Source organism: Prunus persica, chromosome G2 (assembly GCF_000346465.2).
Source record: "Prunus persica cultivar Lovell chromosome G2, Prunus_persica_NCBIv2, whole genome shotgun sequence".
NCBI classification, from domain to species: Eukaryota; Viridiplantae; Streptophyta; class Magnoliopsida; order Rosales; family Rosaceae; genus Prunus; species Prunus persica.
Window position 1 is genome coordinate 16,747,334 of NC_034010.1, and position 25,927 is coordinate 16,773,260.

Sequence of the window (25,927 nt, forward strand, 5' to 3'; positions counted from 1 at the left end):
CAATAACATACTAAACTCAGATACACTGTATGGATGCTAGGACTCGAATCATGACCTTTTTTGAGAGAGCAATTGCTCCAAATCACTACACTAGTGAATCCTTTGCATTTACATTTAAAACTGTAAGTAGGGAATTTTCCCTAATATTAAGCAGAAATAAATAAATAAGAAAACAGGTCAACCAGTCAGTATAGTAGAAGTTTCTATTTGAACTGGTCATCCAAGTTACGGAGCAGCTGCTTTCATATTAAAGTAACCACGACCTTTCGACATACACATGCTGTTGAAGAGGTTGATAGTCGGTATGCAGAAGAAGATGCACATCTACATTAATAAATGCAGGCAAATTTTCAAATATGTTTGTATTGAACAGGATGTGTATAAAATAAAATAAGTTTTTACAAATAACACATAATCGAAGCAATTTGGGTTTCCTTTTCTGATCCAAAAATTTGAGACTGACCCCTCACTTCATGAATAAAAAGAACAATAAAATGGGAAGAAACCTCTTAGTTATAAGAAAATAGTATGACACATGAGGCTTATAGCTCAAGTAGTTAAAAGCATTTGCTCCTACATTCGAAGGGTTTGTTTTGTCCTTTGGTCTCTTTGTTGTTGTTTTTCATGCTTTTGTGCTCTTTGTTGCTGCTCCACTTCTTATCAGCCTAGTTTGTTGGGTTTCACTCTTGCATATGGGTTTTGCAGAATGTGAATGTTTTATTGAAACCCAAAAAAGTTTAAAAAAAAAGTTGAACAAAGATTCACAGAAAGGAAAAAGATGATGAAAGAAGAACATTAATATCATCAAATGAATTCCTTTGCATTTATATGCTGTAACAATGCATATACTGACTTATTTTCACCTAGAAATACGTATTAAATGGCCGAATAACAAGCCTTTCGTATTTTATTAACATGAATTAGAGTGGTGTTTTCTTATGTACCTGCTGAAGCAAGAACTTAACTAAATAGTCTGCACAAGTTACAAAGTTTGTGTAGGTTGAAACACCACAGTACTCAAAGCTTTGCAATGGCAGTTACAGGCAAGTTTGATCTTGCAGGAAGTTCTAATTCTTCCCATCCTTCATCATCCAACTTCGAGAAGTACTGCTCAACCATATGGTTAGTAACGAGCTCCAATTTAGAAGGCTCCCACTGAATGATGGACCAAAAGAAGGAAACCAAAAAAAAAAATTAAGGTCCAAGTTGTAGAAATACATAACGATTGCACATATTTGTATGATTCAAACATGTGCACGCACAGATATATATATATATATATATGGGTGTGGTGTGTGTGGGTACAAAGATTTTATACGCTACATTATTTGCCCTGCCAGCAGGGAGAAACATATATAACGGTGATTACTTGCATGGATGATCCTTGAAGGGGAACCTAAAACATACACTATAGATTGTCAACCACATTGCAGGTGGTCCCACAATATGGTTCTTAAATTTCTCCAAATGAGGATATCCTTAATAGGAAAAGACCGTGTGCATGAGTATTGTATGAGTACGGGCGCATTTGTGTGTGTGTGTGTGTGTCACAATTAAGAGAAACGTAACAAAATGCCCATTTCATTTACCTTTGGGTTCTTATCCTTGTCTAACAATATAGCTCTGCAGCCCTGCAATTAGAAGCAAGGCTTAAGTCACCCAGAAGAAAAAATAATGAACGTGGATAAGAAAATATGTGAGTAAGCTGAACCTCTCTGAAGTCCTTGCTGACTTCTCCTTTCAGAACATGGCAAACCATTCTATATTCACGAACAAGGCATTGACCAACTCCCTGAAGCCTTCCTTCTCTAATCTAAAATTGCAATATAAAAATTAATACCAAGCCTAGCAATTGTGCAAGTCACGCTCTTATAACGTCCTCGACATATTATGAAACTTAAATTCCTAGCTTTAGGTGGCATTTGTGTGCCAATAAAGACCTCCTTTTCTACTGAGGAAAAATAAAAAGAAGTACCTAATCTTTCAATTATATACTATTTGCCCTTCACAATAGGGCATATTACATGTTAATGCGGGCCTTATAGACCTTAGATCACCCTTTCATATATGTAGGGTTGAACCATTAGTTTCCTTTCTAGTTTGAACTATTAGTCAAATTTCACTTTACTACAAGAATTTGTCCAATCTAGCTTCTATTCAACAATAAGAAGATGATAATCACGATTAGTATCAAGCTTTGTTATACAATTACAAATTTTCAAAGCATGACTTCATATTTTTAGAATGAACTTAAGGAACCCTATACCATACCCTGGGCATAACAAGCAATCTATATCTTGCCCCATATAAAGAGAAAAAAGGCAAAAGACACCCCCTTTCTTCTGGGGGTCAGATGTCATACCATGCTTCAAACACAAACTAATCATATCATTTTGATATGTGAGAATTAACAAACTGCAATTACAAGGCCTGCAGGAGACTTACCGATTTCAAGGAAATCTTCAAACTCATTGGCGATGCCTTCTTTAGTGCTTGAATTGTTGAAGTTAGCCAAGCATCCGCACTGTTTGTAGCCTCCTTCTCCTTCAATGGCATGCAAAAGGTATGGTCAAGTGTAAACGTTTTATCTACAACTAGAATCCTAAAAGAAAACTATTTAAGTATCGAGCCACAGGAAGATACAGGATGCAGAGAGAATAATAAACCAACTCTTCTAATATTGGAAATTCGAATAAACTCACAAGGGCAGATAAAATTTCCTCTACTGTTCTTCTAGAAAAGCACTTGTCTATAACATCCATCCTGTACCCAAAACAGCTGAAAAATTTACAAAAACATATTCCCAACTTTGCATTTCAAGAATATATAATTAGTTTATCAACAAATGATAAGTCTAGACACACTAATTTCTTGAGTATCCAAAGGATTTTTTAAGAATGTAGTTAACTCTCCTTAATACCTATGACAAACCAGCAATTTCACCTCTAGAACTTCTACATGTGCAGCAATTTGGACATTTCAAACGTGAGAATGTGCTTTCTACATTGATACAAAGAATATTGTGGTGGAATGAGGAATATACGAAATGGCCAAGGTTTCATGGTGCTAATGCAATTTTGTGACCTGTGCTGGGGCTCTCCAGAAATGGTGTATAAAATCTTGTGTTCCACTGGCAATTCTACTGGAAGAAAAATAAGATCATGCAGAACAGTAAATTCCATAAAGCAAAAATTCAGAGCATCTGGTGCATGACAATTGCATTCCATAAAAACAAATCAGAAACAAATTCTAGCATAACTGGTTAAAAATAGAAATACTAACCGGTAGTAAGCACTTTTCTCTTTCAGAGTCGGATTCTGCGAGTATTTATCTATAATTGCTTGAATAATGTTAAAATCACTTGAGTCAACTTTGCATAGAGCTTCTTCTAAATAAGACAATCTCTGCCAATCAATCAAACACAGTATAAGCCCCTCAAAATAACTAAGTAGCCTCTAGACAAATGATTGGGAAATAATACAGAGAGAGAAATGAAAGCTAAACAAGAAAGCATAATTGGTTTAAAAGCAAGATTACAGCATGTCTAAATGACTTCATGGTTACTGTGAGTCTGAATAATAATGATATTTTAGGATCGAAGAATCCAGTCTAAACTTCGCATAGACTTGGATTGGTTGTCTACATACCAAAAACCACAAACATGATGACAGATTGCCATCCCGTACATGCTTTCTAGAGGTTAGTAATGCCCGAATATTGATTACAAAAAAAATTCCATAATTTCCTATATGTTTAATGAAGGAAATTGAGGTTCCACCCCAAAACCAATTGGCAATGGGGGGAGTAGCCCAAACTCCTTATAAGCCCTTGCTAGGTTTCTCAACTTTCCAATGTGGGACTTTTTACCTTCATAAAGTTAAAAATAAATTTGAAAATCAATAGATTCTCCTACCCACATTTTTCTGCCAAAAGCAGCAGGCTCTTCCCTTAGTAACAAGAAACCCCATCCACGCTATGCACATCACCTTCCTTTCCTCTTGGTCCTACGAATTTACTTCCTTTTGTTCGTTGATGTTAATTTTTCACTTAGCAATATGAAAATATTTGTGGACTTCAGTTTGCTAGACCTTCAACAGCACTGCACCAGGCTACTTGATCCAGCATTTTGGTTTTCATGACCAATATTTTATATGAAAACCCATATAAAAACAGCGGAGTTTAGTAAAATAGTTGTTAATGTAAGGAGAAGTTTATTGCCCAATGACTATCTGAAAATCACAGGTTGCTACAAAATTAAAACAAACAAAAGAAGAATGAATGATTTATTGACTAAACATATGACACTCAAAATATGTGACTCATATTGCAATTCTGCACTAACTTAACATCCAAAAAGCTAAAGAATAACCTGCACAAGTCTCAAAAGTAAAACATGCTGATACTTGTTATAATTAGCAAAATTCCTTAACCAATCAGGTCATGTTCTTCTTAAATTCCAATTAAGATCATTGGTATAGATAAAAACTAAAAGTAATGGGTAGCGTACCGTTGATGGAACAAAGTGAGTAGCAAGACCACACACAAGCATTTCAGCACCATCCAATCTGGTACCTGTAAGACCAACATATTCTCCTGCAGCACATTAGGGGTGGGGGCAATCAATAATAAAGGACAAAAGGTTTCTGCAAAGTTCAGTATCAGCCAGAATCATAACACAGAAGCATCACTAATGTGATTAAACATAGCAGGAGATTAAAAAATTATACATTTGACAGAAAAAATAATCATCAAAATTCAGTGAATTTTACTACTTCCTGAAAGATAAGGAAAAAAATTAAAATAAAGTGAAAAATTCCAAGGTAAAACTAAAATAACTACAAGATGTTATCTCGGATTTAAAACTTAATTTGATTTTGTGGGAACAAACTTAAACATATTTAAAAATTAGAAAAACCTTTTCAAATTATAAGTGGCAATGCTTCTAAGGATAAGAAACTATGTTCATACTGTGAGAAACACTCTTTAAATAAACAAGGCATCTATTCATCATAAGTTCAATAGAAATTTTAAAACTATGTTACAATGAGTCATCTAGTTGTAACTTGTCTTGGGTAGAAAAAGACAGTAGATTACAAGTTCAAATATTCCCTGCTCAAAATTAAGGATTGAACATCATTGATGTCTGATTTTACTAACATGGAAAAAATATATATATTCTACTAATTTTGGGTTATCAAGGATTATGGAACATGGCTTATTCCAAATTTAAAGAAACTTAGACTTTTACTCTTAATTAATTCTTTCTTATAAACTTTTTGTATGCTTCCAGTTCACTAGGGAGCGGCTTCATTTTCAGGGCTTTTCAATATTCCTTTACCAATCATACAACAGATAGTGCAGGGAAAAAAAATGATTTACTTGAGAACACAAATATGTAAACCAAAGGTATAGCAGGGATTACCAAAGAATCCAGGAAGTCTGGACAAATAATAAGAGGCACCTACATCGGGAAAGAGTCCCAAAGCTGTCTCTGGCATTGCAAAAACCTGCAAAAGATTAATAAGAGATACAAGGGACTCAGAATCAGAACTTCAGACAAAGACAGACAGAAAAACAAACAGATTGAATAAGCACACATTTTTTTATTGCAAGAGCAAGGCATTGAACAAGTGAGTGAGCTAGAACAAGTAAGAATAATTATTACAGATTGAATAACAGGAAAAAGTAAAAGTCATAAATAGTTCAAATCCAAAGGATGCAGCCGAAATTCTTCCTAACTTCAGACATGAGATAAAGTGAGACATACCGAATTCTCAGTTGCAACACGGAATCTTCCATGAATTGAAGCACCAGCCCCACCTCCCATGACAATTCCATTCAGAATTGAAACCTTCAATGATGTGCATGCTAACAGTAAGTAGTTTAAGGTATATTGCCAACAAGTAGATCAGAAGTAATACCTCTGACACCAGAAGTCATAATAAAAGGTAATATGAAACCTACACTTAACAAGTGAACTGGCTCACCTGAGGTTTACTGTATGTTGCCAACAAGTAGTTTAAGGTAAACTCCTTTTGAAAAAAATATGCACCTAATCTCCAATTTCCTAAGTAATACAAACCATGAACACAGTAATATTAGATTGGAAGTAATTTTTATTGCATCTTATTTATAAATACTCAACAGTTCAACATAATTATGCAGAAAATGGAAATGGATATTATTTGAAAATTTGAGGCGTAAGAGATAGATGATGCTTGCACCTAAACTGAAGATATAGTTCATCAGTTGATGTTAAGGATCAGAAAATATGCTCAGTAAAAAATTAAAACAAAAACAGATGACGAAAGAAGTTGTGCCTTCATTAATCTGACGAACCACAGCAGCTACATCACCACCGGCACAAAATGCTCTACCTTTCCCCTAAAAACATAAAAACAGATGGTCAACCTGTCACAATTTTACTTTCTCTGTATAGCTGAAACACAAGTATGAACATTAAAGCAGTCTCTATCTCCCAATACATAAATATCACAAAAGAGTTCAAATCCTTGGTTGGAAATGACCCACAGAAAACCCCAGCTGATGTTAGTCAAGTGTCGTGTTACAAATACATCAGGCTCAGGGATTGGCACAAATGTGTCTACAACCTTATGTAAACTTAACCAACCTAACAAAGGTAATACAATTCCCAAGTTATTAGAAACAGAACTTTGGGTGTGTCAAGAAACCAGTCCTGCAGTGTCAATTGAGTTCCTCAACTTCGGTCTTTTGGATTTACTACATGGTTAGTGCTTACTTATGATAATGGTGTCAGGCATTGTCTTTCGTGAGTAACATTTCAGATGCAGCAATATTTAAGCGAAGAAAAAATGAAACCAAAGAAAATAAAAGTAAATAAAAGAAAGATAGAAAAAATATCAAGCCAGTTTTGGTTACCACCAAGGAACTGTTCGATCACAAGGAATGATCAAGATGAATTACTATGTGGGGAAGTGGTATGAATGGGCAATCCCGTTAAGTTTAAAAACCTTTGTCTTGGAGAACCCACTAGGAAGTTGACCTTACAGCTTCAAAGGATTGTCGATTTTTACCACAAGAAGCCAAGGACTTTGATGCTCATATTTTTAAATTATTGAAGATGATTCGTCAGTAGAGTGGAAAGAATTAGGGAAAGAAGGCCCACAGGTAAGAGAAGATTGAAAAGGTGGTAGATAACAATCAACACAGGTCTGTCAAAAAGAGGGATTAATAGATACTTCAGCATTGATATACAATACATCAAATACCCCAAGTGGTATGAAATGCACATACACTGAAAATGAAAAAGCATCAAGCCAGTTTTAGTTAATGCCAAGAAACTGTAAAATTTCTCTTGCTCTCAACCATTCGTCAGGAAAATGATCAAGATGAATAACTATGTGTGGCTGCAAATGAAACGTGAATTATACCATAAACTTAGAAACCTTTATCTTCGAAAAGAAACCCAATAGAATCTTAAATTGACTTTATATCTTCACAGGATTCTACATTCACCACATCAAGCAAAAGACTTTGATGCTCATAATTTTACAAGAAACTCAAGAAAAAAAGCTTAACATGTAGCTAAAAGTAAATGTAAGCACAGAACACAGGTCTGTCAAAAAGAGAGATGATTAGACGCTTCAACATTAACAAACATCAAAAACTCCACAGGAAAGATCAACTTTATATGTCTATTAGCTTCATAGTTAGACGATATTACTTGACTTCTTTCTTGTTTCTCTTTGAAACAGTTTAAAATTATACTTGAAAACTTGCATGTGGAAGAAGAGTACCTTGACAATCACCAGCTTGACATTATCATCCTTCTCATAAGCCAGAAAAAGTTCCAACAGACGAGAAATCTACAAATGAAAGAAACAGGAAATTAAAACAACTAAGGACAATGAGTACCACAGAGCACATTTACTAAGGACAATAGTACAATGCAAATTTTTCCAAAAGGAGTTTACCTAAAACTAGCAAGTAAAATCTTAAGAAATCAGAAACTCTTCAATAGAAGAGCACATAACAGGTGGACAAATCAATGCCCACTGATAAAGAGATGAAGGACAATAAACTTCAACCACTGGACTGGCGGTAGTCTATTGACCCTCGAAAGTCCTACCATTCATCTCGCTCTATAAACACCACATAATACAGTATAACATCCAAATTAAAATGCTACAAGAGTTCAGGAAAACCTCTACAAAGCCTATATGGAATTCCGTCCGGTTCTAGACAGTTTGGAAAGGAAGGAACAGGAGAGTATTTCAATGGGCAAAAACAGAAATTTTTCAGCATGATGATTTTGTAAATTTCTTGACTATCTAGTGTAAGTTAAGGATTCTCCAGATACCTCAATAACAAGACAAAAATTAATGGGGGAAATAATATCCTTGATTGAGAGTAAATGTGAGTTCAGAATGGAAACAAGTTAACGCCAGTAATTGCTTCACTTGAAAAATGAAGCTTATCCTTGAGATGTATAATTTAATCCACAAACATTTGTTCAAGAAAGTTAAGATATGAACCAAATTGATAAGGAACGCAAAATATGAAGCACAAAGAATAGATACAAGAAGAAAACATTAACAAAAATGAAAATAACATATACTCAGACAATAAAAAAGAAATCAAAATAGCATAAGTTAGTTAATTACATGGCATTTAAGGTATATAACCTTTGTATTCAAGAAACTAAAGCAGTAAAGTACATCAACATAGGACGATACCATTTCAAAGTTAAGCGCGTTCAATTGCCGTGGCCTGTTCAATGTCAATGTCCTCACAAACAAATTTTGTTGTACCAGAACCTACCAGATAAAAAGAACAAAACATAAGCTTCAATAACAAACACGCTAGTTTAGTGAAGCGCATGATGGAAAACGTCAAAAACTGCAACAAAACGTCTGAACGATCACAAATACTCAAAATAAATAGCAATCAGAAAACGGGAATGGTACAAAGAAATATAATCTAATCCAATTCTCCAACAACAACAATTACCCAATTCAAAAAAACAACTAAAATTTGGAATTTAAACATTAGACATACTGAAGAGATGAAGGAAAATGAATTTCAAGAGAAAAAGGACGCGGTACATGAAGCTCAATGTTTCATATTCCTAATTTTTCGAAGATAAAAATTCCTTTCTTCCTTTCTGAGAAACGAAACGGAGAAAATATACACATGTATGTATTGTAAAGGGTATGTAATTTAGAATTTTTTTTTTACCGAATCTTCTTCGCGTCGGGTAGAGCCGAAAGAAGCCATGGTTGTACTGGAAAATGCACTGAAACAACTGAGACGCAAACACACGAAGCTTTCTATACTGAGGGGTGGTTATCGAAGAGAGAGAAAACGGGAGAGAGAAGAGAAGGAAAAGGGGTGGGTGGCGAGAGAAGAGACAGATGGTGGAAGGTTGGGTGGCAGGATAAGAGACAGGGAGGAGGGCGGAGTTGGGTTTGGTGGCGTTGTGTGGGGTTGGCTTTGGCGGCTGTGGGATTCAGTTTCAGTAATTCATTTTTCAATTTTTTTTCAATTTTAAAATTGGTTATATTCTTGTACTTTAAATTTTAATTATTTTATTAAATCTGATTTTTGTGATTTTATATTCTTTTAATTTTAAATTGAACTTACATTTTTTTTATAAAGATTAGTTATTAGAATTTTTCAGATTTTACTCGATGTGCCATTTCTTAAACAAATTATTAGAATGGTCTTCATACTGTAAAATGCGCATAAATACATGAAAATTAAATGTAAAAACTCAAGATCGTGGAATAGGATAATAAATATGGAACATAATCGTATCAATTATCTCCTCTTAGGGCATCCACTTCATTTTTTAATTTTTTTTTCCTTTTTCGTTGAAACTTTGTAAATATTGTTGGAATTTAACAAGTGTCAAAACCACAGTTTTAAGGAAAAGCTCATCTTAATCTTTAATCTTTATGAACCACTCCGCACCTGAGTTCAAATTCCCCTTCCTGTAGTTTAGGTTAGGGATCCGAATCCTTTACTTAGATTTTATCTACCATAATCTGCTTGACTTCTCTCCTACATACAACACCTCATTAAAATTTAATCCATAAGACTTCAATGGAGACATCATCTTTAGAATATAACCCAATTTTCTCATAATTAGAAAAGAAAAAACAACCCTTATTGAACGAACAAGAAACTTAACACCGTTAAACTTTTTCTTTTTTGTCGTCATAGAGTTGATTTTCACAAAACCTCAAAAAGCAGGAGAGACAGAGCAAGAACAAAGTCTAAAATATCAAACCCAACAAGGTTCTTGGAGCAAACAAACCACTTATAACCTCCCATCGTAAAAAGAAAGCAGTATTTAAGGGAATGCAGCGGCCAAAAAAAAAACCATCCCCATTAGAGAAAAGAAAGAATGCAGGAAGTATAATTAAAGTAGTCATAATCTCCATTAAAAGAAAAAACAAAACGTTTATAACCACCCATCAAATACAGAACAAACATAAATGTACTGGACAATAACAAAAGGAAGTTTATGTCTCTAAAGCATTACTAGTTCCGTTGAGAGAGAGGGAATTTAGGATTGAAGGGGCAAGAGTATGATTTTGGGAAGCCATGTTGCAGAGAAAGGAAGAAAAGAAAAACTAAACGATTGGGTGCAGTAGTTGCAGAGAAATGAAGAAGACTAAACTGATTGGAAGGACGTGTTGCAGAGGAAAAAAGTAGGAAAAAACGAAGACTCAAGATCCTTGGGGAAGACGGTGCAGAGATAGGAAGAGAAAAAAGGAAACGATTGCGGCTGATTAAGTTTCACGTTTTTTAACAAAAAAAGATGTTCACGTTAGGTTAGGGGTTAAGTTTCACGTTACTTCAATCAGGGGATTTTTTTAATTTTTTTAATTATGAGGAAATTGGGTTTGTTTTAAAGATGATGTGTCAACTTAAAATTCTTTGGATTAAATTTTAATGAGTGGCGTATGCAGGAGAGAAGTAAGTATATCATGGCAGATAAAATCCAAACAGATGATCCATATCCTTAGATTAGATTAGAAAAGATTATCCCTTGTATAATTATTTAAAAAAAAACATAAGGAAAGTCACGCATGGAAGTCATTTCATTTTCTCTTTTCTTATTTCCAGTAGTTGTAAATAAATGTGTCATAACTTGTAATCTAATAGGAGTCTAGCCTATTGGGAAAGAGCTTTGCCTTGCAAAACAGTGGTCTCATGTTCAAACCCCTATGGCAACTTGGTAGTGTGTGCTCGTTTGAGAAACCATCTTCCCTTTGTAGTTTAAAGTATCGCTTGAATTTAAAAAATATATATTATAATCTAATAAATAATTGCTTGTATCAAAATAAATAAATGAATACATAATCTAATATATTGAGTTTGATAAGAAAGGAAAAGACTAAAAAATTTATGATAACAACCAAATAGCTAATCCATCTACAATTTTCATAGTTTTTTTGTTAAGATGATCTTTAAAGGAGTTCGGCTGGAAAAAAAAATCTTTAAAAAGATGAATAATTTCCATTGAAATAACACTAGAGAGGCCAAATTTTGTGGACCACATTTAGATCACATTGTGTGAATTCATGGTATGTTTACTAATCAGGAATTGAATTCCACCTGTGGAGAATTCCTGCATTTACTTCACATCAAGGATCTGAAAAGTAAGTGGGGCCCATACAAAATTAGGAATTGAATTCCTAATTTTGGAGGAATTCCTGATTTTGGAATAATTCAATTTTTGAGTGGAAAATGGTATTCTAATTCCCAGAGAACTAACATATTAGGAATTCATCTTTTTTACCTATTATATCCTCACACAATTTTCAAAATTCCAAATTTGTCATCTACTTTAACTCAATAACGAGGACATTTTAGTGATTAGTACCACTCTTACCCTAATTTTATATGGTTTAATAAACAACTTCAATAGGAATCCAAAATCTAATTCTCCTTAATACAACCCCTCCTCAATTCAATTCATCCTCAAAATCCAATTATGGATTAGTAAACCTGCCATCTAGGTTGTTCTTCTTGAGAGGAGAGGATGTTGGCGTTTCAAATGAAAATACGTTGGAGGAAGACTTGATGTCCTTTATGCCCTGCATTTGCCCCATTCCTCATGTTAGTTTGTCATCACGAAAAAAAGGGTTTGGAGTTTTTAATACTTTTTAATCAATTTTTTTCTTTTTAAACCTTTCTCTTCCTATTTTATCTTTAGTGACGTGACAAGTGAGATACCCACTTTTGGTGTTCATGTGTGCAATAAAAATTTTTTGGGGTTAAATATGAAGAATTCTTTAATAATAATATTTTTAAAGCAAAAAAAAATTATCCCAAACCTCAACCACCCTATGTCTCTTCTCTCTCCCCCACCCCTTCTCTCCCCCCCCCCCCCCCCATCTCTCTCTCTCTCTCTCTCTCTCTCTTCCCTCTTTCTTTGACAACTACTAAGCCCACCCTACCCCTCCTCCTTCTCTCTCCCTCTTTTTCTCTTTTTCTTCAACAACCAAATCCATATCCGGGTTTTTTTAAAGAGTTTTGGGGTCTTAGTGTGGCTTGGCTATCTGGCATTTTGGGCAGTAAGGTCATTTGTGGTGGGTGGAATGGGTGCATCTCTTTCATCCATCTCCACTCTATTTTTCCAACAAATGGGCTCAAAAGGTCCTACATCAACATTCCACCTCCTCGTTTTAGTTAGAAATCTAGAAAAAGGGTTGCATGAGGGTTTGGTTGCGTCCTTAAGACCATCGACATGTGGTAGCGAACAACCCAAAGGATTTACTTACGAAACTGTCCGAGGTCAATGTGGTTCTCGCAAGTTTGGAGTATTTCGTGTAAACCTCTAGGTTGTTTAGCTCCATTACCGTAGGGGAGTGGAAAAGACTATCTCAGCCACATCCGAACTGGAGGACCAAATGTGGAACCTCCATCCTACTATCTTCACCAAAATAGATCGCCAAGCACTTTTTATTTTTGGACGCTCTACGTACACACTTGAGAAGTTGGTTGAAAAGCTTGAAAAGCTTGACTAGATCAACAAGCTTCTCACAAGTCTGAAAAAGGCAACACCATCACCAAACATAAGAAGAAAGATTTAATAAAACATCACCAGTAGTATGTTGGGGTCCGTTCACCTAACCCATCGGTCTTTGCATTGTTGCGGCCTAATCCCCAAAATCCTTTTCACTCCTAGCCATTTTTTGAAGCCGTACTTAGGAACTTCTTTCATCAAAATTGTCTCTTCAAGTTCTGTCCATAAGTTGTTATCTGTAAGGGATGGTTCTTGCATGAAGTATGGACCTACAAAGAGGGGTTCGGATAATTGAAAAGTTTGAATTCAAGAATAAAAATAAGGTAGTGAAAGTAATAAAAGAGGTGGTTTTTTCACTTCTAACCTTTAAAACAATTATAGAGGATAGAAAGGGGAAAAAAAACATGAAAATCACAACAAAGAAATAAAAGGTATCAAGAAAAAATAAATAGGAAATTGGGTTTTGATATTATATATGAAGGGTCTAAATTCAAAATTTCAAAACAGAAGAGTGTAATTTGAAGTGTAAGGAAAAGTTTCGTATATAGACTCATAAAAGAGATGGGTTTCTCATTGCTAACATAAAAAAACAAAAAAAAAACTCAACATAAGAATTCGTAAGGGTTTAGCTTTAGCTGGAAAACCAACAAAAGGGTTGCGTGAGGGTTTGGGTACGTCCTTAAGACCATCGACAGGTGGTGGCGAACAACCCAAAAGATTTACTTACGAAACTATCCAAGGTCAATGTGGTCTTGGCAAGTTTGGAGTATTTCGTGTAAATCTCTAGGTCATTCTGCACCATCTACCGTAGGGGAGTGAAAGAGACTGTCTTGACCACATCCGAGCTGGAGGACCAAATGTGGAACATCCATCCCGCTTGGTTCACCGACTGTTTTTGGACGCTCTTGGGACATGCTTGAGAAGTTAAGACGTGGATTGCAAAGCTTGAAAAGTTTGAGAAGATCAACGCGCATCTCAAGATCATCAGCCGTGCGGCTATACTATTTATATATATATAAAATAAAAAAAGGGACCCGCCTAGCGAATATGTGCCACATGTCAAAATAAGTATAGTCGCGTGGCTATATGATTTTTAAAATTTTTTTTTTATAAAAAAACTACGTATAGCTGCCTGGCTATACTATTTATATTTAAAAAATAAAAATAAAAAGATGCCTAGCGATATGGCGCCACATATCAAAATACATATAGCTGTGCGGGTATACTATTTTTATAATAATTAATAAAACTGACTATGGCCGCTCGGCTATACTATTTTTTAAAAAAATTAAAAACCCAAGTATAGCCAGACGGCTATACTATTTATAAAAAAAGAGACTCGACCGAGTATAGTAGCATGGCTGCACTATTTTTTTTATTATAAAAAAACCGAGTATAGCTGGGCGGCTATACTATTTATTAAAAAATCAAGGGACCCGACTAGAGATAAGGCGCCATGTGTCAAAATAGGTATAGTCGCACGGCTTGGCAAGGTTTTAACAGCACCATGTGGGACATCAGTTTTGTATCCAAGGAATGGGGGGAAATGTGCATTATTTTACTGCAATCACACCTTGTGCTGTTCTTGACATTATCAAGAAACATGACAGGATTCTCACAAGTCTGAAAAAGGCAACACCATCGCCAAACAGAAGAAGAATTCTTTGCATTGTTACGCCCTAATCCCCAAGATTCTTGACATCAACAGCCAGTTTTTGACGTTGTACTTGGGAACTCCATTCATTAAATCTGTCTATGAATTGTTATCTTTCAAGGCTGGTTCTTGCATGGTGTAAAATGGAGATTGTTCAGAATTTCTAATGTAAAATGAACTACTCTACATGTGGTCACATAGTGAACTTTTTTTTAATATGGCAAAAACTAGCACTAGAAAGTTGGAAGAGTAGAACTTGAGAGTCATTAATCAAATTATCGAAACATGAAGTAAAGAACTGCTGAAAAGGGTTTAGATAATTGAAAGGTCTGAATTCAAAAGTGAAAGTAACAAAAGAGATGGCTTTTTCACCGCCAACCTCTAAAACACTTATAATGGGTAGAAAGAAAAAAAAGAAAAAGAAAAGAGAAATCATAATAGAGAAATAAAATGTATCAAGAAAAAACAAAACTTTCAAGAAAAAAGAAATAGGAATTTGGGTTTTGAAATTATATTTGAATGGTCTGGATTCAGAATTTCAAAACAAAAGAGTGCAATGAGAAGGATAGGGAAAATTTTTGTGAATAGACCATCGAGAGGTGGTGGCGAACAACCCGAAGGATTTACATACGGAATTGTCTGAAGTCCAATGTGGTCGTGGCAAGTTTGGAGTATTTCGTGAAAATCTCTAGGTTGTTCCGCTCCATCTACCGTATGGGAGTGAAAGAGACTGTCTCGGCCACATCCGAACTAAAGGACCAAATGTGCAACATTTATCCTGCTTGCTTCACCAAAATAGATCACCAAACACTTTCTGTTTTTTGAAGCTTTGGGGACACGCTTGAGAAATTGGTTGCAAAGCTCGAAAAGCTTGACATGCTTGAGGGTTTGGCTTCTTCCTTAAGACCATTGAGAGGTATGAAGAACATCCCGAAGGATTTACTTATGAAACTGTCTGAGGCCAATATGGTCTTGGAAAGTTTGGAGTATTTCGTGAATATTGTTTAGACCACCTGTTGATGTTGTTGTTGATCATCATTTACACAGAGATCTTGGGATCCATATCTGAATTGGCACATAGAGACATAGAGATAAAAGAGGAAAGGAGGATTTGTCGGCCTCAAGAGGGGAGGTGGTTGTCGCCGATCATGTGGGATGGCTAACAAGTTGGGTGGGTGGGTGTGGGAGCTTTAGTGGTTGTTGGGTATTTGTTATTTATTTATTTATTAAAAGTTAATATTGTTATATACAAGTTAAGTTAATCAACATGTGTCAAAAAATTAGATATTTATGTAGGGGCTTTTTCGTTCCGGCAGCTGCTGATGAACCTAGGCTGCTGTAAAGAGCCAAATGTGTGAAATTGCCTCTGAGTCTGAGTTCAAGAATCAGACCCCAAGAGTGCTTCAAAAGGGTAGCTGAGCCTTAGGAAACACCTTGGTCTTCTTCATCAATGAAACCAACAGTTGCTTATAGATAAATTCTTGGCTTGGCTTGAAAATCTTGTGGCATGGAAGCTAAGCATTCATGAGTTTAGCATGAGAGAGACAAAGACAGAGGTTAGGGTGGGAAAGTGGATGCTTTGGGTAATTTTTCGGCAGCTCGACAAAGGGTTTGTCGGGTTCTGGAATGGCTTGCTAGAGGAGAGGATGGGCATAGATGGAGGAATAGGGCTCGAAATTGAAGGGGTTTCAAGGATGAGAGGTGAATCTTATTCTTCTGATGTGTGTTGGTTCTAATGTGTAGGAGATACCCTTTTTATAGCCGCTGGAAGCTCCTCCTTCCCAAGAAATCTGAATGGGTTCTCTCTAATTTTGCCAAGTCTCCCCTTTCATTTCTCTTCTCTCCCTTTGATTCATCCTATTTTGTGAATCATTCCTTTGTCCAAACACACAAAGACAAGATTTTTGGGAGGCCTCTTTGCAGCTACTTCAGTGTTAAACTCCTATTCTGGCTACCACCTCACCTTCTTTCCTCCCTTCTTTCATGGCAAGAGGTGGTAGGAGAGAGAAATAGGTAAGGGTATTAGTTTGAAGGGTGTCTTTTCTCCTAGCAACTTGCACCCACTAATACTCTTTGGTTTTTTGGACAATCTACTTTGAAGTTTGCTTTTGGCCATATATTGGAGCCTCCTAGCAGTCTTCCTTCGTGAGTGGCTTTTGGCTTCTGTCGTTGTTTTGTCTCCAGCCATGTGCTGGAGATTTTCAGATATTTTCTTGGTTATCTGGGCCTTCCTAAAGTGATGGGTTAGCGTACTAAGGGAATGGGCCAACCTCATAAAGTGATAGACCATTTTTTTATTAAGGTGATGGGCCAATTTTCTAAAGTAATGGGCTACCTATTTCTCTCCTTAGGGGCTCCCAAGCAGCACAAAACTTCAATTTCTCGACTCATCAATGGGCCTCATGAATGCTCGTTACCATCCATACCACAACCCACTCAACAAGCCTCGAACATTTGCGTAGCTTGGCCCACTTAAGCTTATAATGTGGGTATGTGTAAAAATAATGATTTTTTGTTTGGCATTGCATATCGATTGGCGTGCTTGAATTTTATCTTCTTTGAAAAGGGATATGATGCTTGATGAAATAATTAGCATGGGCTTGTAGAGCCAGTCCCTTTTATAGCCTCATTTCAATTCTTAGCGTGACGGGCGACATATTCATTTGGCATGGTACGTGGTCGTGGCTCTTGCAAGTGTGCATGACGAATTTCGACTGTTCCGAATCGGGTCTCTTCTTAATAAGGCCACACTGGGCCAAGAATTTATTTAGGCCTAACCCTGAATTTTTTGGGCCTCAACATTAGCCCCCTTAATTATAAGGGCCATGGACTGGTGCTAGAATGGGCCGAATAATTAAACCTAACCCAAAAATTAAATTCCAGCAGTTACTTGCAATTTCCCAAAGCCAACTTCCTCATTCCTCCTATTTATTTATTATTTATTTACTCTTCTCTTTCCTCTTTTCGCGCACCAGAACAACACTTTTTCCATCACTCTTCTCTTCCTTCTCTTTCCTTCCTTCAACGAACTCAGAGCGAGAAAGAGAGTGAGATCGAGCAAAAAACCACCAGTCATTAGCCACGAGAAGGGAGCTCGAGTCGAAACCGACTCCGTCACCCCCCCAAATATGAAGAAACCCACTTGTCGTCGCTAGAGGAGACCTCTTCGTGCGGGCTTTTATTCTAGAATCCCCAATTTCCTCCTTTCTTGGTGCATATGAAGCCATCCTTTGGGGGATTAACAAGGTATGTCATTTTCTCCTGTCTTTTCTTGAATCTATTGAGGAGTTTGTTGGGTTCTTTACACCCATGTGTTTTGCTCTCCGTTTTGGCAGCCAAGCTCCTAACCCCTTTGACCCATTCATCTTTTGTCAACGTCGTAATGAAGGCACTCACGGCGTAGGCGCTAGCGAGGAAGGGCTCACATCAGTTTTGGGGTTCTCCTTTTTTTGATTTTTTGCAAGCTGCTAGAAGGGTACTTATGAGACTGTGAGGAGGCACTGTTGGTATGGATTGCTCCTCTTCCTTTCTTTATTTCTTTATTGCGTGCTGGGCCCCTCTGTGATGGAGAAAAAAGGGTAACTTTGCATGATCCACTGCTTCTGTGTTTGTAGATTTATATATTTCTAGCATAGGAAAGCAAAGGTGCCGGAAGCTTTCATCGCATTTCTTGCTACTGGAAGCTTTGAGCGCATCGGCTTCGTAACTTGGGCGTCTAGACTTCTATCTGGGTCTTTTGATAAGTAGTTTTTGCCCATTTGCAGGAATCGTGAGTCTTTCTTTTGACTTTGTAGGAATAGTTATAAACTGGTGCTTGGCCTAAGCTCGTTCTTCCTGTGAAACACGTGCTTGATTGGTTTTTGGGCTTTCTTCTATATCGCGGGAAATAAAGATTGACAGAATGCGTGTCTTGTAGCGCTTGGAATTTTTATTTTTATTTTCCATTATTGGGTGAAAACTTGCTTGCCATGAGAATTATTTGTCATCACATAACGAGAATTTTGCTTGCCATGGGTTTGAGTAATAAATTGCATGTTGCTTGAATATTTGTTCAACTACTTCTTTTGGCATGAGATTATCTTGTCATACTTGGCACATATTTCGCGTGTGCTATGTTTTTTGACCCCTTCCCTTTTTTTTTTCTCTTATTATTTCTTCCTTTTTTTTTTTTTTTTTTTTTTTCAGTGGTCCATCACTTGCCAATTTTTATCATGATGTCCGCTGATCTGCTATCAATCATTAGGGATCACCTCTACTCACTGGATGACATGTTGAAGAGGGGGAGACCCCTTCTTTTGTTTAAGAATGCTGGTGAAGACGCAGTCATGGACGGAGAGCCAGCGCCGGAAATAGCTCCAATGGTTGATCCTGCATCTATAGCAAGGTGTTGCATAGAGAATGGCATGTTTCCGGTAGTCCCTTTATTTTTTCAATATCCATGTAGCACTAGCGATGGTTGGTCAGAGTGGGTTGACTGTGAACTAAAAGACCTGTCTACTTATGACATCCTATGCCGCTCGGGGATGCTGGACGTCATCTTCCTCTCCAAACCATGCGACATCCTTATTGAAGCTGAGATGCTTCGCCACGTGGTTAGGCGAAGGGGTACCGAGACGCACACTTTTATCTGCTTGAGGATGCGGCTAGCATTTTCCACCTCCCCATTTGCGGCAGCCAAGATCCTTTCAACGTCACACAGACTCACGAGGACAGACAGAAGCTTGAGGTCTTAAGGAAGGGTGCCCCAGTTGCTCCCCAGCACCTCTCTACGATTTAGCAATTGGATACAGTATTCTTGGGATGCTAACAGGAATGAGCCATGTCGTCTTGCGATGCTTATATCATTATGGCTTGGGAAATTCATCTTCTGCGATTTTTCCCAAAACTGTTTGCATGAGTGGGTGTTCCCTTTGGCCTTGGCAATAGCACGTGGCAGCGTGATTCTTCTAGCCCCCATGTTCTTGGGACACCTATACCGCTTGCTTGACCAGGTTCAGTTTCTTGAGAAAGGGGCAATGGGAACTATGGTTGAGGAAATCCTCATGAACTCTAGCTTTCTGCAAGTATTCTTATAGGAGCGCTTCAAAGGGAAAGCTGTGTCCCCACGGGCTAGGTTGCTTGTTGATTCCGGTGAGGGCTCTTACATGTCAGAAAAACTCCTTTTGGTTTGTAGGTGGTTCCGGCGAATGCAAAGGAATGGTCAAAATTTTCTGGAGCTCCTAGATGATGTTGAGAACTTCATTTTTCGTCCCTACTGTGTTCTACTGGAGGAATTCAAGCATGTGCCCCTCTATTCTGATTCTGACGGTCTTGTTGAGGCTCCAGTCATGACGACAGAAGGCCGTCAGTTAAGAAAAGAAGCCTTGTTAAGTGTCGCGTGCCTACCCTTGCCCACACTAGGCGATGATCACTTAGAGGGTTCCGTGCATTATTTGCTAATTCACGATAAGTGACTGCTTTTTGCGGTTTCAAAAATTACCATACCGCAAATAGTCGGTCAGTTTGCGGTTTGAGCAAAAATTCGCAGTTACCAAATCGCAACCACCCCTAGTGTTGTGTGTGTGAGTTAAAGGTACTTTAAAAAAAAATTATTATTTTGTTGTCCACATGGAATCCAAGCCCATGTTTGCCTGCCACATAAATTGACGATTTTAGCCCTTACATTAACGGTAATATTAACGGAGTCACAAGGTAACGTAGGCTCAATTTGACGAATAATAAAGAATAGAGGGATGATTTGAATGAAAAATTTAATTAAGGAGCAAAATGTAAAAACTAATTATAAGAGGCAAATATAGTTCGTTCGTTATTCTCTTGTCATCACCATTCGACTGTCCCCTCAATCTCCAGAGTCCAGTCTCGTAGTAGAGAAGAGAAGATCTTTATTTTTATCTATTCAAGAAAGGGAAAAATGGGATTACAATTTGAGGAGGACGAGTTCTTAGCATGCTGTGGAAGCACCAAATTCGCCAAAGAAATGGCGAAGGCATCCCCTTTCTCATCTCTCGACGAAGCTGTGACGGCGGCCAGAGAAATTTGGTTCAACCAGGTTGATGTCCATGCTTGGATCCAAGCGTTCTCTGCGCATCCTCAGATCGGACACTCGTCTTCTTCTTCTAACGCCACCTCTGCTCAGTTCAGTTGCTTAACCTTTTCTTCTTATTTATTTTCTTTATTTTCTTTATTTGTTACTAATTTACAAATTTTTGTTTAAATTTTGACAACCATGAATGAAATCTACATAAATTATATAAAGATTTTGAGGGTACTTGAATTTTCACACCATTGCTGATCAGATGGATTGTTAGCACTTTTTTCCCCTTCCTCCTAACCTTCAATTAAGGCAATTAAAATAGAAATGGTTATTTTGTATCCTACAGAGAAGCCCAGTTCGGGTTTTAAACTCATCAATATCTTCCTGGGTTTTGGTAGATTGAGTTGGTTCATGTCATCAATGGGTTTGCTCTGGCTTGCTGAAACTTACTGTGTTTACTTATTTATTTGACCTTATTTCTTTCTGAATTTGTATTTAACTTACTGTGTTCTAATTTAACTTTGTAATGATGGCTCAGTACTACTGGGCACAAGTTACTCGGTGCTTTTAGTGATAGTATCATATTCAGTTAAGATTCTAATGCTGTTGTTTCTTTAGTTTACATTTTAATGTTTTAAACAAATGGGTTGACCATTTCAGTCCTCAGTTTCTTACACCAAGTTGTGTTTAGGCTGGGTTTCATTTACCATCAAGACCAGGCCTTTAAAGTTTCATTTTTTGCCAGACGCCTTGTAGTTTTTTTTGTCAGCATATATAAATACATATATGAACAACGAAAAGACGACTGCCCTTGTTGAGTGTTGCCTAATTGATGCTATTTAGCTGCCTTTCTTTCTCCTTCCAGGTTTTTTAGATATGCACTTCTATTGAATTAAGAGGTCTAGACATAATTTTGCAGGTGGAGTAAGGGAGAGCAGGCAACTGCCTTTGCAACTGCCACTAATTCTAGCTTGCAGGTTTGTGTGCTTCAGAAACTTAATGAATATTTTTTTAAGCCTTTATTCCCCCTTCAAAAGAAATCAAATGTACTTAAGGTTTTGCTGTGCTTGCTTCTTCCTGTTTTAATAGTTTGCAGAAGTGAGAAAAAGAAAAATAATTTGATGTTTCCATTTCTGTTTGTTTATTTGAATGTTATGATCAAGTTTTGTTACTTATTATAATCCACCTGGATTTTGTAGGAACTGTCTGAATGGAATGCTAAATACAGGCAGAAGTTTGGGTTTATATTTCTAATTTGTGCATCTGGAAAGAGTACTGATGGGATACTTTCTGAGTTGAAGGTAATTTTACAAGCACTTTTTCCAATATCTCCCCAAAACAGCGTTTGGCAGCAAATAAATTAGTATGGGATGCTGGAATAACCAGCTCACTTTTGCCTCGATAAAGAGCTTAACCAACAATTTCTATGCAATTGGACAAGTAAGAGATCAATGATGAATGTGACCCTCTCTGAAGAAATTGTGTAAATGAGATATCCTGCGTTTTAGCAATCGCCATGAAATCAAACAATGACAAACATTGTTCTTCTATTAGCAATGCAGTAAACAAAGACCAACACTTGAAGAGCAGTTGCTATTGTCCTTATTTTTGGCCATGTTCAAATACATACTATGCTTGGCAACAGACAATGAAATGTAAAGGCCATGTGAGATATTCACCAGACCTCTGATGTTGATTTTGTGATGCCTGTGGAATGGGGAGAACGATACCACTTTTGCAAGGACCATGCTCTACAGACTTTGCATAAATTGTTTCTCAATTAATAAATTTACTTTTCCTCATTGCAGAAACGATATCCAAACAGGCCGATAGCTGAGTTTGAGATTGCAGCTCAGGAGCAGATGAAAATAACGGAACTCCGTCTTGCGAAGCTCTTTTCAACCAAAGAAAATGTTACCTCCACATGCAACAAGAATCCCACACTTGCGAAGAAAGTGGAAGGTACTTTTGATTTCTTTTCCATTTCTTCCATAATTGTAATTTCAGTTCCTCATTATGCTTTTATGCAGTTTCGGGCTTTGCTTGTATCACAGTATTAGGATTGTCTATTTTACAATAACATACTATGACAACTTTCCTGAGTAGTCATACTGCTTATTTAGGATCACTTATTCTAAGTTCACATAATGTGCCCTGTGGAAAAATTGGAAAAGGCCGAGTATGATATTACTTTAACATTTTTTTTTTTACCAATATTTCCCTCTTAATTCAACCCAAAGCTACTTGAACTGCTCTGTTAATTTGTGCCCATTTCTTGCTTTCTAACAGATATCTGGTATGTTTTTTCCAGCGGACATACAACTTTAAACTTTTGAGAATTCTTAATTCAACTTTCTCATTTCTCCAAAAAAATCACAATTTCTAAATTAATGTTATTGTTTTTTTGGAACCCTAGAAGATCGTGTGAGCGTTATTGGAGCGCATCTAACTGCTGCTTCCGATGCTTCATCTGTGAAAAAATCTCAAGCTCCACCTCGAACCCGTCCACCCATCACAACCCATGTCTTGGATGTTTCTCAAGGATCTCCAGGTGCCGGTGTTGAGGTACGTTTGGAAATGTGGAAGGGTCCTCAACCTCGTCCCATGTTTGGTGAGTCAGATGTAGGTGATTGGCTGTGTCTTGGGTGTTCAACTACGGATAATGATGGTCGAATTGGTCAGTTGATGAGCATAGTTGATGTAGTGAACCCAGGCATATACAGGATAAATTTTAACACAGGTAAGTACTACCCGGGTGGGTTCTTTCCTTATGTTTCTATCGTGTTTGAAATCAGAGAGTCACAGAAGTGGGAACATTTTCATGTTCCTCTGCTGCTGTCACCTTTCTCATTCACAACGTACCGTGGAAGCTAGGCTTATGTGTAATTTTACATGATATTTTCTGGTTGGATGTGCGTAGTCAAAAGACAGCTTTGTTGATGTGAACTAAAATCTTTAAGAAGATAAACTCTAATGGAAAACAATATCGTTCTCCGTGTGGTAGTGCTGATAAGACAAATGAAATAATGTTGTTGACACGAACTCCCAACACAATTTCACTAATATTCGAAGAGAATAAAGGTTTTTATTAATTGAGTTCGACCCATTCAAGATAACAGTATCTCTTAATTACAAACCTTTATAACAAACATCAAAAAAGAAACACCCTTAATTAAAACTATGAAGAAAACACAATTTGGGGGGAAAGTGGATTTGTTTGGTTTTGTGGCTGTACGTGGAACAAATACCAAGTTTCTACGTATCCTTTTGACGGAATCAAGCCAACTTGTAATCAAGCCAACTCGTAGTTCATTGGGAGTAATTTTTGATTTATGGTGATGGATATTTGGATGGAGATTTGGGTATGGAGATGTTAGTGTTTGGGGATGAAATTGGTTAAGCTAAACAAGGGATTCAAACCGACATGGTTCAAATTTGAGATGGCTCAAATCCATCAAGCGTGGAAACCGATATTGGGTGAATTGATTTGCACACCCATTTTGATGGGTTTAGTCCACTTCACTTCACATATGGGTTTTGAGCCCAATCATCACATGGCTTCACTTAGCTGGGCTTTAACTGCGGAGTCCATAAACCATTGTGGACCAGACGCCATATCTTGCTTGAATAAGATTACTTGCACCACTCAAAATTCTTGTTGGCAGCCGAAGTGGTGGTCTTGGCTTTCTTTGCTGTTCAGTTGGCGGGGTCTTAAACTAAACACCACTGCAAATATACAAATATGTGCGCATAAATTACGGATATTACATGCATATAATTTACACAACATGTGTATACTTGCTGCAACTTTGAGCTATTGAGGTAAGAAGATTGTCACAGAATTCCTTTCGGCTTCTTGACGTGCTTCTTGGTGGGTTTAGAACTGTGTCTTATTTTGTCGTTGATGGTACCGAGACCCGCCACACTCTCTTCTTGTCTCTCTTTCTGTCGTTGTAGACAGAGCTACCCGAGCAGAGGATACGGCCAGCGACTTATTTGATCAAGACACCAGCAAAGCCAAACTTTTGTTTAATGCGTCGATTTGGTGACAAACTCAATTTCTTTTTTCCTTCTTTTTGTGGCGTGTTTTTTTTTTTTTTTTGAAGGAAAGAAACCCCACTGAGTTCGATCCTCGGTGTCATGGAAGGAAGGGGGAATCCACCTGTGGTGGGAAACATTTGCAGTTTATGTTGAAAATTTAAAGCCAAATAAATGTAAATAACAGTTTCCTTCATTTTGGAGAATTACTCTGTTCAATGGATCAGTGCATCTAGCACTGCCCGAGCTGGCCAACGTCGGTTAATTTGCTCCTCATCCTACCAGGAGAAACCTCAGAATCAGATTTGTTTGTTATTTTTGTTCTGATGCAAGCTTGCTTTCGTACGGAAAATTATAAGCTGGCTAAGGACATTCTTGCTGATTGATTCCCCCGCACATATAAATGTTGTGACGGTGTGTTTACTAATCAAGTATTAGAATTGGGATTATGAATTGAATTTCAATTATGGAGGATTCTTGTGTTTATTTCACGTTAATGAATTAAAAAGTAAGGCCACACAAAATTAGGAATTGAATTCCTGATTTTGGAGGAATTCAATTCTTGAGTGGGAGATGATACTCTAATTCATGAAGAACTAACCCATTAGGAATTCATTTTTTTTACTCATTATATCCTCACACAATTTTAAAATTTCCAAATTTTCATCTACTTTAATCCAATAATGACATTTTAGGAATTAGTATCACTCTTATTCCAATTCTATATGGTTTAGTAAACAACTTCAATATGAATCCGAAATCTAACTATCCTCAATTCATATGGTTTAGTAAACAACTTCAATAGGAATTCAGAATCTAATTCTCCTCAATCCAAGTCCTCCTCAATTCAGTCCCTCCTAATTCAACGTAAACATGTCATGAATCTAAATATTTAGTTTTGGCTGTACTGCATAAAACATTCTCTTTTTTATTTTTTATTTTTTATTTTTTTATTTTTTTGGGTCCAAGCCCAAAGTTTTTTTTATTTGAAACATCCTTTTGGCAGAACTTTTGGTACTTAGCACTGTGCGGTTTATGCGTTGAGGGTAATTGTGACTCACAATTTGTAATTAGTTCGGTTACTGTTTTGAGACGAAATCGAGTCCACTCACAATTTCTGAAGGCATAGGCATAATACACAAGTATTGCAGGTACTAATAAGACTCTTTCAACCATAGCA

The 25,927-nt window shown here is 36.9% G+C and overlaps 2 protein-coding genes across 3 annotated transcripts; one reads left to right on the forward strand and one right to left on the reverse strand.

Moving 5' to 3' along the window:
• Positions 780 to 9,724, reverse strand: LOC18785631 (3-hydroxyisobutyryl-CoA hydrolase 1). Its single transcript, XM_007218066.2, has 14 exons — positions 9,220 to 9,724; positions 8,718 to 8,798; positions 7,779 to 7,847; positions 6,321 to 6,384; positions 5,988 to 6,067; positions 5,768 to 5,851; positions 5,423 to 5,507; positions 4,508 to 4,593; positions 3,283 to 3,404; positions 2,703 to 2,763; positions 2,446 to 2,544; positions 1,712 to 1,813; positions 1,590 to 1,631; positions 780 to 1,155 (listed from the first exon to the last, which is right to left on the reverse strand). The coding sequence occupies exons 1-14, from the start codon at positions 9,256 to 9,258 to the stop codon at positions 1,018 to 1,020; spliced, it is 1,152 nt and encodes a 383-aa protein (XP_007218128.1). The 5' UTR covers positions 9,259 to 9,724; the 3' UTR covers positions 780 to 1,017.
• LOC18784742 (uric acid degradation bifunctional protein TTL) lies at positions 20,491 to 23,708 on the forward strand. Of its 2 annotated transcripts, none has more exons than XM_007218264.2 (5): positions 20,491 to 20,810; positions 21,629 to 21,686; positions 21,909 to 22,010; positions 22,518 to 22,671; positions 23,126 to 23,708. In XM_007218264.2, exons 1-5 carry the CDS (start codon positions 20,587 to 20,589, stop codon positions 23,581 to 23,583), a joined length of 996 nt encoding a protein of 331 aa, XP_007218326.1. In that variant the 5' UTR covers positions 20,491 to 20,586; the 3' UTR covers positions 23,584 to 23,708. The 2 variants fall into 2 exon arrangements, with proteins under 2 accessions (XP_007218326.1, XP_020413859.1); XM_020558270.1 differs by having other exon boundaries at positions 23,129 to 23,708.

What these genes read in the sequence shown, in the direction of transcription:
- LOC18785631 (XM_007218066.2), bottom strand. Translation starts at nt 9,258, where the DNA reads ATGGCTTCTTTCGGCTCTACCCGACGCGAAGAAGATTCG. An exon ending in CCCGACGCGAAGAAGATTCG is followed by an intron (nt 8,799 to 9,219) that starts GTAAAAAAAAAA and finishes TTTATCTGGTAG; the next exon opens with GTTCTGGTACAACAAAATTT. An exon ending in ACAAGGATAAGAACCCAAAG is followed by an intron (nt 1,156 to 1,589) that starts GTAAATGAAATG and finishes TCCATCATTCAG; the next exon opens with TGGGAGCCTTCTAAATTGGA.
- LOC18784742 (XM_007218264.2), top strand. Translation starts at nt 20,587, where the DNA reads ATGGGATTACAATTTGAGGAGGACGAGTTCTTAGCATGCTGTGGAAGC. An exon ending in CCACTAATTCTAGCTTGCAG is followed by an intron (nt 21,687 to 21,908) that starts GTTTGTGTGCTT and finishes TGGATTTTGTAG; the next exon opens with GAACTGTCTGAATGGAATGC. An exon ending in GGATACTTTCTGAGTTGAAG is followed by an intron (nt 22,011 to 22,517) that starts GTAATTTTACAA and finishes TCCTCATTGCAG; the next exon opens with AAACGATATCCAAACAGGCC.